Below are 13,149 nucleotides of genomic sequence, written 5' to 3' on the forward strand. Positions count from 1 at the left end.
GTAATCACAGGGGACAGCCTTCAGGGTGGCTTCATATACTGGTGTCACACACAGTCCAGGCTAGTTTCCCAAAGCCTCAAGGATGTGCTCGGAGCATCCATCCTCTGGGATAGGGCCAGCACAGATGTTTGAGAAAGGAGGCAGGACCTTATTGGTGCCTTGCCCCAAGGCAGACTAAGGAAACTACGCTGCCAGGCACTGTCCAATCCAGGCTGGGGAAAAAGCTTTGCTGAACTGAGGGACTCAGGGCGTTTTCATGTGTCCTTGGTCAGCAAGAGTCCCACTGGGCAGCTTCAGTGACAAGGGAACAGAGGGCTGCAGCTGCAGCAGGGCGCCATTCTCCAGGGGCACCATGGAGGACGAGGGGTGCCCCTCTGCATCTGGACTCAGGGCCAGTGGGGATGCTCAGGGGAGGGTGCGTGGACAAACTTCTCATCTAGACCATGTCTTTATGAAACTGAGTGGGTATTCAGGCCTTTGACCACAGGGTGCAGCCTCCTGCCCATGGACACACCACAGTGTATAGACCAGAAAAGGCCTTCCGAGCTGGACGAGAAGTGATCATTTCTCAGTTGTGTGGCCACTGGTCATTGTCACCACCCTGCTGATGTATTCATGAGGAACAGAGTTTGTCCCAGAAGAGGCACTAAATGCTGGGCGTACGGACATGCTTGAGGAGAATGGAGGGGGCCGTCCAAGCCCTCGCCTCTGCTAGCCAAGCGTGTGGGTACCCACCTCCACCCTGCTGCTCACCGCTGTGAGTGAGGCTCTGCCTGGACAGAGTCGCAACAGGACATGGCGTGTAGCCAGGTGTGAGGCTCCTAGAGTGACACACGTCCAGGTTAAGGCACCATCCAGGTGGATCAGTTACATCCAAAGGAAGAGATGAGCAGAAATCACCCGCCAAGATGTGAAGCCACAATTGTCCAGATCCCCCAGATTCTCAGCACCAAGGCCTACAATTGTAGATGCAGACAGCTGATGAAGCTGCAGCGCCTCACGTGGATGTTGGAGGGGGCATGCAGGGACCCTCATCAAAGCCGGGAGCTCCTCCCCAGCCTTGGACCACCAGGTGCAGCCTCATGCACGTGGACAGACTCCGGTTAGCACTGCCAGTCTCTCCTGGAAATCCAGGTGGGTCCAGGTCCTGTGCTCGGGGTAGACACCAGGGCAAGCTAACAGGCCGCCTGACAGTGGGCAGGTCTGCCCCACACTGCACTGGGGGCAACTGCAGCACAGGCATCAAAGTGAAAGGCTTGCAGAAGTCCAAGCCAGGGCCTTAGCCGTGTCCTTTCTTGTCGGCTGCCCTGGGTGTTCATTGGCTTGTAGCCAGTCATCACTGTTGCTTAATATGTGCCCATCTGTGTATAATCTCTTTATAACTCAGCAGTGATTAGAACATACCTCACACTGCTAACGCCTCCTAAAGAAAACCCTGGTTCCACACAGGATCAGGGAAACAGGAATAGAGGTTAGGGTTCCAGAACAAATATTGAGGTCCATACAATCCCTGAGCAAGTCCTTCCGGCGGGTCCATGGGAACCCTGAGCCAGGCTCCTCGGAGGAGCCAGCCAGGTGAGCCGTTGGGATCCTCTGTGGTTGACTGTCCAGGGGGACTGACTGAGGTAGCCTCTTAAAGGGAGCCCTCCTGTGCCCCAGCAGCACCGGGCTCGGGCTAGGATTCCGTGCCCTCACTGTGCTCGTTCTCTGCTATGGCAACATCGGTCTTTGGAGGCCTCTGTGTTCAGGTTGCCCTTTCCCTGGGTTCAGCTGCCCCGGGAGCTCCAACAGTTCTGGCCAAGGTTCCGGCTACTCTCCAAGGTGAGCAGCCCTTGGCCAGACGTACCTTCTGAGCTGCCAGCTTTGTGTGGTTTCCTTTTGACATCAGTCAGAACTGCTCACATCCCGGTGGAGTCAGCTCTGTGACTACTGGGCCTCCTCGCTCCCCCGGCCCTGGCTGCCTCCGCACTACTAAACCAGGTGCAGGGGAAGCACTTTGCAGTTAAACGGGCTGCACAAGGAATGGTCGCTGTGCTGCCCGGCACTGTCTGTGCACTGTGTAGTGACTGCTCTTGTCCTCGGACAGCTCTCTCTTCTCATCTTTTTTGTTTAAGTGTTTTTGTAATAAATTTGGTTTTCCTTTTTCTCCTCTTTTTGGTGCCCCCCCCCCCCCCGCTGCTTGTTCTAATGTCTCCCAAGATGCTCCTGTACCTCCAGCCCCACTTAAAAAAGCTGTGGGGGTGCTAGTTAGCACTCTCAGTCCCTTCTACTTTCCTTTTTCTTCTTTGTTTATAAATTGTTGGGATTTTCTTCTCTCCACCCCTTCCTTAGTTTTTAAGAGGCTTAGAAACACTCTGCTCTCCCTATTCTGGCCACCAGACGGCAGTGATTACAAAACAGAGACTTGTCCCACAGGCGTCAAGAAAAGCCCAAGTCTCTTTTCTGTGAACTTTGTCACTGTCATTTAGTCCCTTCCACTCGCATTTTTATTATTATGATGATGATGATGATGATGATGATGTGCGTGTACCGTCAAATCAGATCTGACTGGTACAGGAGGATATTGTCCCTCCTTCCCCAGCAGAGTGGATTCGAACCGTGCGCCTCTGGGATTGTAGTTGCAGCTCCTTGCCACTAGGCCACCAGAGCTCCCCCACTCTCATTTTTTTAAAAAAGACCTTAACTGCTGTTTGGAAGGGGGCATGTAAAAATATTAGAAACACTCTGTTCTTGGAAGGGGGCATGTAAAAATATTAGAAACACTCTGTTCTCCTGATCCTGGCCACCAGATGTAGTGATTACAAAAAAGACGTGTCAAGAAAAGCCCAAACCCACAGTGAGTCCACTCAGACTCCTAGAGCTCCTCTGTCAACTCCCAAAGTTGCAAATCTTACCGAGAACAGGGTGCTTCCCCTTTCTCCTGAGGAGTGGCTGGCAGGTCCGAGCCGCCAACTCGCCAATCAGTGGCCCAACAGGTAAAGCGCTGTGCCCCCAATTTCAGAGGCGAGGCCCTGCGGCCCTGTGAGTAGTTAGTCAAAAGCTTGACCGGGACGTTATGTCAGGAATAAGGATCACAGCAGGGGCAGGTATGTAGAGAGGGTGGGAATCAGAGACCCAAGCAGGGGGTGTGCTGGTGGGCAGGTGGGCATGGCTCCAGCACAGGTGTTACTAAGGAGGGTAAAGACTTTCTCAGGGTCGGGGCTTTTGTTTCTAGTACCTGGATACAGAACTGCCAGTGCTCAGAACACGGTCTTGGAGTGGATTCTTGGTGGTGGGGGATAATTCCTAAGAAACAGACCAAAAGCCCCCAGAAAGGCCCCCTGAGCAGCTCAGAAGGGCCCAGATGAGGCCCTCAAATGTCCCATCTTCCCTTTCCAAGTCGCCCTGGAAAGACTCAGCCCTCCTCAGAAACTGCTCGCAGCCAGTGAGGGTGGGAACTGACTGCCACTCACAGACTATAAGCTTTGCTTAAATGCAGGGGGAGAAAAACCAAACCACAAGAGTTTGCTCTGTGGGCCCACACAGCTTCGGGTTCTGGAATGTCTGAAGGGGACATCAACTCCACTGCCTTGGAAAATGCAGCCAAATGGGAAGAATGCTGCCGGGGCTCCCTTTACATAGTTCCCAGCACCCCAAGGGTGGCCCAGACTTCGGCCAACAGCCTCAGAATATAGAAAGCGGTTGAGGGCTGGGTTCTGGTAAAAGCCCTGTGTCTCACTCCAAGGCCCTGCCCTACAAGCATTACTCTGAGGCGATTGGGAATGGTCTTATCCAAGGAGCGCTGAGGAGGGGGGGGTTCCGGTTTGTTGAGGGAACAGGAGTAACATCAGGATTTGGCAGGAAGGTCTTGTTTTGAGCAGTCTGAAAGTGTCTTGTGCCACTGGATCACAAGTAAAATGTTCACTCTCCCTCAGTGAAATATGGGCTCACTGGACCTCAGCTCCCAGGGATGGCCTGGCCACCATGCGATGACACAGCGCCAGCAGATGAAGACTGTCCACCCTCAAGGCCCAGTGGGCTTCAGCACACCTCCAAAGATACATAACACTGGGCGGTCTGGATTCTGACACCTCAGATTCATATCCCAGGCCCACCACTTAGAGGCTGATTCAGGTACTTGAGCTCAGGGTGGAGATCTGTAAGTGGGGTAACATTCCACCTTCCTCGGATGATCGCGAGGAGCCCCCGTGGCATAATGGTAAAGCACTCAGTTACTAGCAGAAAGATTGGCTGTCCGAACCCATCAGCCCCTCTGCAGGAGATGAGATGACTGAGGGATGTATTTTCACAGACAGCCACCTGGAAAACTCTGTGGGGCAGATGTACTCGGTCAGAGTGTTCCTGCATTGCACACAACATGGTGGTCTTGGGAAATGACTTCCCCTACAAGCCACCATGGCAGTCTCCAGCTTAGCTTGATTTTAAGGAACTTTATTATGTTGCTGGGTGGCATCAAGTATGACTCCTAGTGACCCTATGAACATCGGATGGGAAACCCCGGCCTATCCTGTGCCATCCTCGCCGTCTCTGACACACTCAAGCTCGCTACCGCACTGTGTCAGTCCACCTGGTTGAGGGTATCCCTCTACCTTTCCAACCACGATGTCCTTCCCAAAGAACAGCCTCTCCTAGCAACATGTCCAAACTGTGTTAGAGGAAGTTTCATCATCTTTGCCTCCGGCTGCACCTCTTTAAAACACATCTGTTTGTTCTTCTGGCAGTGCATCGGATATTCAGCACTCCATTCTAGCACCACAGCTCAAAGGCATCAATTCTCTGTCATCCTTACTTAAGGTCCAGCGCTCAGATGCATAACAAGTGACTGAAAAAGACTATGATCTGAATCAGACGCACCTTAGTCCTCCAACTGACATCACTGCTCCTAAAAATTTGGAGAGGTCCCTAACTGCAGACTTTCCCAGTCAATAAGTCTTCTGATCTGACTGCTGGCACTGTGTGTATTGATTTTAGAATCTAAGTAAAAAGAATTCTTCTGACAATTTCAGTCTTGGTCTTAGCTTTGCACATGAAGTTGTTTCTGTGCTGTGGAGAACAAAAGGGCGTGGCCCCCCAGCACAGCCTGGGTCACTTGGGTTCTGTGGCTGGGTTCCCACTGCCATCTGGTGGGAACACACTGACGTTGAGGGCTTGCGCTGGCAAGCCAAGGTGGGATGACCCATGTTCCCACATGGTGCCTGTCTCAGGGCAGGTTCTTAGAAAAGACAAGCTGAGAACAACTATTCCCACTTGTGGAAGCAACTTTATTTACTCTCAAAAGTTCTAGGAAGAGACCCACACTAACAAGCCTGCGCAAGAGGGGAACCTCCCTCATCAACGCCTGGCAGCTTCGAGCAGCAACCTCGACCAGAGGACAGCATTCCAGCACCATGTTTCCTAGAAACGCTGGAGCTGTTCAGGCAGCTTGACTGTGGAATGGACAGACCACACTCCCAGGAGAACCTGGGACTTAGGCCCTGGGGCTGGGTGCTGCCCCAGGAGACTGCGAAGGAGCAACGTGCCGAGAAGTCACTGAGGTCTGTCCCTGACCCCACAGAGCTGAGTCCACTAGTTGCTATGAAGGGCCAGGTGACATGGCGTGAAGACCTAGGAGAAGGACTCGTTTTGGTCCTGATGTTGGTGTTAGGCGCTGAGTTGCTTGTTGGCTCATAGTCGTGGTATGTGCAACAGAGTCCTGTCTTACACCGTCCTCACAGGGACTGCTACACTTGATCGCACAGCAGTTGCTGTGTCCTTTCAGCGCTCTTGCTCTTTGATCGTCTACCAGGCATGCTTGCCTGCCCTTCCCTGGGGACTGGTCCCTGCTGATAAACTTGTTAAAAGTAAGAAATAAGTTGATGTCTCACTGTCCTGCCTTCTAAAGAGTATTCTGGCTGCACTCCATCCAAGATGGGGGGGTTGGGGAATTAAGGGTATATTCATTTGTTGGTGTTGTTAAGTTCATTGAGTCACCTGCAACTCATAGCAACTCTGTGCACAACAGCTCTGAACCCTGCTCTATCTATCCCTGAGCCAGTCTCACTGACTCCAACACACCAACTCTCATGACCTCAGTTACAGTGTCAGTCCCTCTCATGCAGGGTCTCTCTCTTTCCTGCGCTGTCCCTCTACCCTTCTGAGCATGATGTCCTTCTCAAGAACTGGCCCCTACTGGCAACATGCGCCAACTATGAAGAAGCTTCATAATCCTAGCTTCCAAGGAGAAACTTCCCTTCACTCTCTCCAATACAGACCAGTTTGTTCTCTTGGTGGTCCATGGAATGTTCAGTGTTCTTCTCCGGCACCACAACTCAAAGGCAGTGATTCTCCTGTCATCTTTAGTCACCGTTCAGCTCTCTGATGCATAACAAATAATTATGAAGACCATGGCCTGGATCAGGCGCACCTTGGTCTCTAGACTGATATCCTTGCCTTTCAGCACTCTGGAGAGGTCCCTGACAGCAGATTTTCTTAATACAAATAATCTTTTGACTTCTTGACTGCTGGTTCCAAGAGTGTTGATTGTGGAACCGAGCAAGATGTAATTGTTAACAACCTCAGTCTCTTCTCCATCTATCATGATGCTGCCAATTGGTCAAGTGGTGAGAATCTTTGTCTTCTTGATGTTGAGCTTCAATCCATATTGAAGGCTACAGTCCTTGACCTTCTGCAGCAAATGCTTCAGATCCTCCCTATTTTCATCAAGCAATGTTGTGTCATCTGCCTAACGGAGGTGGTTGATAAGTCTTTCTCCAATCCTGATGCCATATTCCTCCTCATAAAGTCCGGCTTCCCAAATGATCTGTTCCACATATAGATTGAAAAGGTATAGAGACAGAATGCATCTTTGCTGCACACCTATTCTTAACTAACTCCATAAGTCAAAGACATCTATTCTTCTTCAGTCTGTCCTATTCATTGTCTAACTTATACATGCAAATGAGATGACTGAAAATACCAAGGCTAGAGTCAGGCACACTGTAGTCCTTAAGCCAACACTTCAAAGAGGTCTTTGGCAGTACAATATATTGTTTGGTTTCTTGACTGCTCCATTTCATGCCACTGAGTAGATTCCAATTCATGGGGTTTCCGAGGCTGTACGTCCTAAGGAGGAAAGACTGTCTGGCTTTCTCCCAGGAGCTCTGGGTGCTTTCAAACCACCAGCGAGGAGGGCTTTTAGGTAAGGAGCAAGACACAGTACAGGCTACACCACCAGAGCTCCACGGGCATCTCTTGTTGTTGTTAGGTGTTGTCGAGTTGTGTATGGCTCACAGCAGCCTTGTGAACAGACCTGAATCCAGTGCCATCCTCATCATCTCTGACCCACTCGTGCCCATTGCTGTAGTCCCGTATCTGTCAATCTTGCTGGGGGTTTTCCTTTATTTTACTGACCCTCCACCTTTCCAAGCATCACATTCCTTTCCAAGGAAGAGCCTCTCTTAGCAACATGTGCAAAGAATGAGAGATCAAGCTTTGTCATCCTAGCTTCCAAGAACACTCTGGTTGCACCTTTTCCAAGACACATCTGTTTGCTTTCCTGGCAGTCCATGGGATGTGCAGTACGCCTTTCAGTTCAAAGGTATCATTTCTTCTTCTGTCATCCTTATTCATTGTCCAGCTCTCAGAAGCATAGCAAGTGATTGAAAAGACCATGGCCTGAATCAGGCACACCTCAGTCTTCAAACTGACATTGCTCTTCACTATTTTGGAGAGGTCTCTGATAGTGGTCTTGCCCGAAGCAATACACTTCCTGATCTCTAGACTGTTGGTACCACAGGTGTTGATTGTGGATCAAAGTAAGATGCATTTAGAGAGTCTAAATAGGAGATCGATGGCAGAGATGAGGTGGCATGCTACTGTGGTGAGAGTGTGGCCAGGGGGCTTGGAGGGGGCCTGTGCCCCATCAAGAGTCAGGGCTGGAGTGTAGGATTCGGGAGGCAGAGGACAATGAGACTGGAAAGGCAGACCCAGGTTGGATGTGAGGACTTTGGATCTGAGGAGCCACTGCAGTGTTAGGGACAGGGACAAGCTCCTCCCAGCTGTAGGGTGAAAGCAAGGACGGGCTGAAGGCAAAGGACAGACAGCAACACAGAATCAGGTTAAGAAGGGGACAGACAGGAGGGTCTGGTCCTCACTAACTGTGGAACCACCTTGACTCACAGCAGTGGCCATGGCCTAGGTAAAGGCTTCAGGGATGAGGGGGGAAGGCTGAGGCCCGAGTGGGAGGTTCATGGAGGAAATGGGAGGCCACAGCTGAGGTAAAGAGACCATGGTCAAGGTGGGGGCGGGAAGAAGGTCCCACAGAAGGTCCTGGTTCTCCTGCCTGACTGGCCTGTCTGGCCAGCGAGCAAAGGTTGGACATGCCATAAAGCTCAGACTCCTCCTACCTCAGACGAGGGCAGTGGTGCTGGTGACCTAGTGGTAAGGAGTTAGGTTGCCAACCCAAAGGTAAGTGGTTCAGATTCACCCGATGCTCTAAGGGAGAAAGATGGACAATCTCCTCCTGTACTATTTACAACCTCTGAAAACTGGACGGTCAAATATGAGTTGGTGCCTACTCCAAAGCACATTAGAACAACCACCTCCAAGGCCGGTAATGGGCCCAGGACCCCTGTAGCTTGTTTTGGACTTGTGGCAGGGGTGGGGTCTGAGGGCAGATTAGACTCTGGACCAAACTTAGTTTCAAGGCACAGTGGCATGGTCACAACCTGGAGCCGTAGCGTTTACAGCCTGGTGGGCAAGGCATCCAGCAATGACCCCGGTCCTGTATGCCCCCAGCCCTTCAGGCCCAGCTGGCACCTGCACGCAGTAGCTGCTGGTGCACCTATGGAATGAATGATGGAGGGCGCTCTGGCTTTCTTCCTTTAACCCTCAGTTCCTGCCTCGGTGAGTTGGGAGGACAGAATGGGGTTCACGCAGGAGCCATTAAATTGTGCTCCTATTTTATGGGGCATTTTCTTCTCCCAGCATCTTGATTCCTGCAGTTTCTCAAATGCAGGGGCAGGTTCTGACCTGAGATATCGCCCTCTCCCTACTAAGCTTTATGAGGAGGAAGGATTGGAGGAAGACTCATAAATAAACTGAATTACACAAATGACACAACCTTGCTTGTATAACCTGAGGGAGCACTTTCTGCAGAAGGTAAAGGACTGTAGTCCTCAATATGGATTGAAGTTCAACAGCAAGAAAACAAAGATTCTCACCACTGGGCCGATTGGCAGCATCCTGATAGATGGTGAAGAGACTGAGACTGTTAATAGCTTCAGTTTGTTCGGCTCCACAATCAACCCTCTTGGCACCAGGAGCCAGGAAATCAAAAGACAAATTGCATTGAGGAAGTCTGCTGTCAGGGACCCCTCCAGAGTACTGAAGAGAGCAATGATGTCAGTCTGGACACTAAGGTGTACCTGATCCAGACCATGGTCTTCACAATTACTAGCTATGCATCAGAGAGCTGGATAATTACTAAGGCTGATAGGAGAATTGATGCCTTCGAGTTGTGGTGCTGGAGAAGAGTCTTGAACATACAGAGAACAAACAGGTCTGTCTTGGAGAGGGTGAAACCAAGTTTTTCCTTACAGGCAAGGATTTTGAAGATTTATGTCACTTATTTTGAGCACGTGGCCAGGAGGGACCAGTCCTTGGAGAAGGACATCATGCTGGGAAAGGTAGAGGGACAACACAGGAGAGGAAGACCATGGATGAGATGAACTGACACAATAACTGGGGTAAAGGGGGTAGGTGTGTTAGGGTCAGTGAGATTGGCTCAGGATAAAGCAGGCTTCAGAACTATTGTACATAGGGTTGCTATGAGTCACAGGCAACTCAATGACATAACAACAAAGCTGCGTTGAATGGCATCAAAGAAGCTGTTCTAGTGATTCCCCCAAGAATAGCCCCGCCCTGCCCTGCCCCGCCCCGCCCCTGTGGTTCTTTTGTCCTGTATGTACATGGCACTGTCCTCTTCACTCATAGAGACATTAATGTATCTGTCTTTCCTGCTCCTGTGTCAGCTCCATAAGAGCAGATCCCCATCACCTAGGGTGCCAGGCACCCTCTGGGCACCTGATGTATATCTGTTGGATGGAAGGATGATAGGCAGATAGATGGATGAATAATAGATGGCTGAAAGGACACATGGTGAGTGTGGATGGATGGATGGATGGATGGATGGATGGATGGATGGATGTCTCATGCATGGGTAGATGGTGGATGGATGAAGGGAAGGGTGGAGTATGAGTAGATGGATAGCCAGTGGGTGGGTGGCTGGATGGTGGGAAGATGGAGGGATAGATGGTAAGAGTTGGATGAATGGAAGGTAGATTGTGAGTGGGTGGATGGGTGGATGGATAGTGAGTGGATGGTGGATAGAGGATGTGTGTTGATGGATGGAAGTTTGGATGGATGAATTGGAAGCCTTCTGCCCCTCAAGCATCATGTGCCCTAATCTGCCCCGAGTGTAGCCATGGGATGGCGCTGCATTGACCTTAGGGACACTTGGGGCTGGGTTAGTCCTTGTGACTGTCCTGTGCCCTTGTGACTGTCCTGTGCCCAGTCCATGTTTAGCGCCATCGCTGGCTAGGAGCAAAAACCCTGGCTAGGAGCAAAACCCAGCCCCACCTTGAGTTTCAACAATGAAAAATCCATCTTCGGGGGCGACCAAAATGCCCCCTTTTGAGAACCACAGCAGCTTTTCTCTCCATCAGTGAGTCTTCCAGCTCCCACCAGCCCCCATCCGGAGAGCCACCACCAGGCACCCGGGCTTTGCTGCTGGCCTTTATTGTTTATCACATTTTACATCCAACCGAAGCCCCGCCCCTGCCCGCGGGCCCTGGGCCCTCCTGTCCACGGGGCGGGGCCTGTCACACGTTCAGCAGGAGGGGCTGGTGCTCCTCGTCCACAGCATCGCCAGGAGGGATTTCGTAAATGACGAACAGGGAGGAGTACAGGCAGCCGAGGAAGGAGACCAGGCTGGAGAAGTACATGACGCCATTGGCGCTGCCCACGGCCGAGGTGAGGGGCCCGAGGACCAGGGAGACCAGGATCTGGGCCAGGAAGTACTGGCAGCTGAGCAGGGAGATGTCCACGCCCATGCCGCGCCTGGTGCCGTCTGCGCGGGACCCTGCAAACTGAGGCCGGGCGAGTCAGGACGCGGGCCACCACGCGCCCACGCCCGCTGGGGTCACACTTTCCAGGCCCTGCGCGCACCTGGAGTTCAGCCAAGAGTGTAATAATATTTGTGTTCCGAGGGATGACGGCAAGTGAAAGAATCCATGACTAATGGGGCTGGAGCGAGGCCCTGGCCGGACCGGGCAGCATGGCGCTTGCCTTGCTCCCCAGCCTTTGGGGCTTTTACCCCCTTCACTGGCACCTACAGGCAGTGCAGCCCACCCTGCGAGGGGGCTCCTCTGGGCTCCAGCCCGCCCCTTTCTCAGCCCCTGTCACCCACGGGCCTGTGACTCACCAGTTGCCGCACATGGGCTGTGACTCTTGGCGACCCCATGTGAGCCTTGACTGAGTTTTGGAAGTTGATCGCCAGCCCATCTGGGTGGACTCAAACCTCCAACCTTCGGGTTAGTAACCAAACATATTTACCACCAAGCATGAAAACTCAAGCAATTTTGCTTTTCATGAGAAATAATGAGCGGAGCTGAACCTGTGAGGGACTGGGCACTGGTTACCCTGGTCAGTGCGCTTCCTGCACATGGCCCTTGGGCACCACCAGGAGGTCCTAACGCCATGCTTGAAAAGACTCGAGTGACTGTGGAAGATGCACGATGGGGATGTTATTTGGCCAAAAAGAGAAAGGAAATTTTGATACATCAAGGCCGAACTGGGAGAACATGATGCTGTGTTAGACCTAAAAGAGCCCGGATTCCCTTCGGATGAAGCGGCTGAGATGAAAAGGAGGCTTGGTGGCGCATCAGTTAAGCATACATATGCTAATCCGGAGATGCGCCTATGAAAGAAACCCTGTGGGCAGTTCCACTCTGTCACACCGGGTCCCTCTGAGTCACGATCAACTCTGGCTCCCAGCAACCGGGACAGAGGGACACACGGGGCCGCAGAGAGGCCAGCGGATGAACCAGTGGCCGGGGTGTGGAGGGGAGGAGATGGGAGTGACTGCAGACGGGTACAGTGTGTTCCTGAGGTGACAATGATGTGCTAAATTGAATGGTGGTGACGGCTGTGTGACACTGGGTCCCACTGAGCTGGCTTGGAGGGTGTGTGAACTCTCTTGGGAGACCAGAAACATCTATGGGATACCAGGTACCAAAGCTCTAAGGACACAAGGGCACAAAACGGAGCTGGCCCTGCACCCCGTCTCCAGCGGGGCTCCCCCCAGCACTGACCAGGGCCCCCTTGAAGATGTTCTTATTCTGTTCATGGTGGATTTGGGGCATTAATCGCAACTGTTTAGAAATGTATTTTCACACCATTTACCACAATGACCAGGTGTTTTGTGACTGCTCCCAACAGAAGTGGGTTGCTCCCCCCACCTCCCTTGCTGCCCCAAAAGGTCTCAGGCTCTTGGGGCAGCACTTGGCAAGGAAGAAGGCAGGAAGCAACATCAGGACTGCTCTCCGACCTCGCATGGGCCCCCCACTCAGAGGTCAGCTTAATACTCTGTCATTATCACCTCGAAATGCTAAACTACTTGGGGTCCAGGACCCGACTTTCCCTGTGGGTTGTTTGGCTGGCCCTGGGCACCTACCTTTTTGCTCTGGTAGTAGTCACAGAGGAGTGAATAGGGCAGGGTGCAGAGCGTGGAGAACAGGATCCCGTAGGTGATGCACAAGGACAGGACCACGTAGAGGTTCCGGGAGAGGGTGGCGAGCCCAGTGCCCAGCCCAAAGGCGAGGTAGGCGATGAAGTAGAGCGTGCGGATGCTGAGGTATTCCTCCAGCTTCTCCAGGATGGCTGCAGGGTGGGCGGGAGAGGGCGTCACCCACACCCCAGGCAGCCCCCCCCAGTCACAGGAGCCATCCCCCACACCCCAGGCAGGCCCCCCCAGTCACAGGAGCCGTCCCATACACCCCAGGCAGGCCCACCCAGAGTCACAGGGTCGTGTCCCCCACACCCCAGGCAGGCCCACCCAGAGTCACAGGGTCCCCCCACACCCCAGGCGGGCCCCCCCAGTCACAGGAGCCG

The 13,149-nt window shown here is 52.5% G+C and overlaps 1 protein-coding gene across 1 annotated transcript in view; it reads right to left on the reverse strand.

Moving 5' to 3' along the window:
- Nucleotides 1-10,835: 10,835 nt before the first annotated feature.
- The window catches only part of SLC45A1 (solute carrier family 45, member 1), a 24,281-nt gene continuing 21,967 nt past the window's right edge, over nt 10,836-13,149 (reverse strand). The window contains exons 7-8 of the mRNA XM_006885780.1: nt 12,713-12,918; nt 10,836-11,126 (exon numbers count right to left, since the gene is read on the reverse strand). Of these exons, the coding sequence (XP_006885842.1) occupies nt 10,860-11,126; nt 12,713-12,918 (473 nt within the window). The 3' untranslated portion in view covers nt 10,836-10,859. The remainder of the gene's footprint in view (nt 11,127-12,712; nt 12,919-13,149) is intronic.

Source organism: Elephantulus edwardii, unplaced genomic scaffold (genome assembly GCF_000299155.1).
Source record: "Elephantulus edwardii isolate Elephantulus edwardi_28Jun2011 unplaced genomic scaffold, EleEdw1.0 scaffold00045, whole genome shotgun sequence".
NCBI classification, from domain to species: domain Eukaryota; kingdom Metazoa; phylum Chordata; class Mammalia; order Macroscelidea; family Macroscelididae; genus Elephantulus; species Elephantulus edwardii.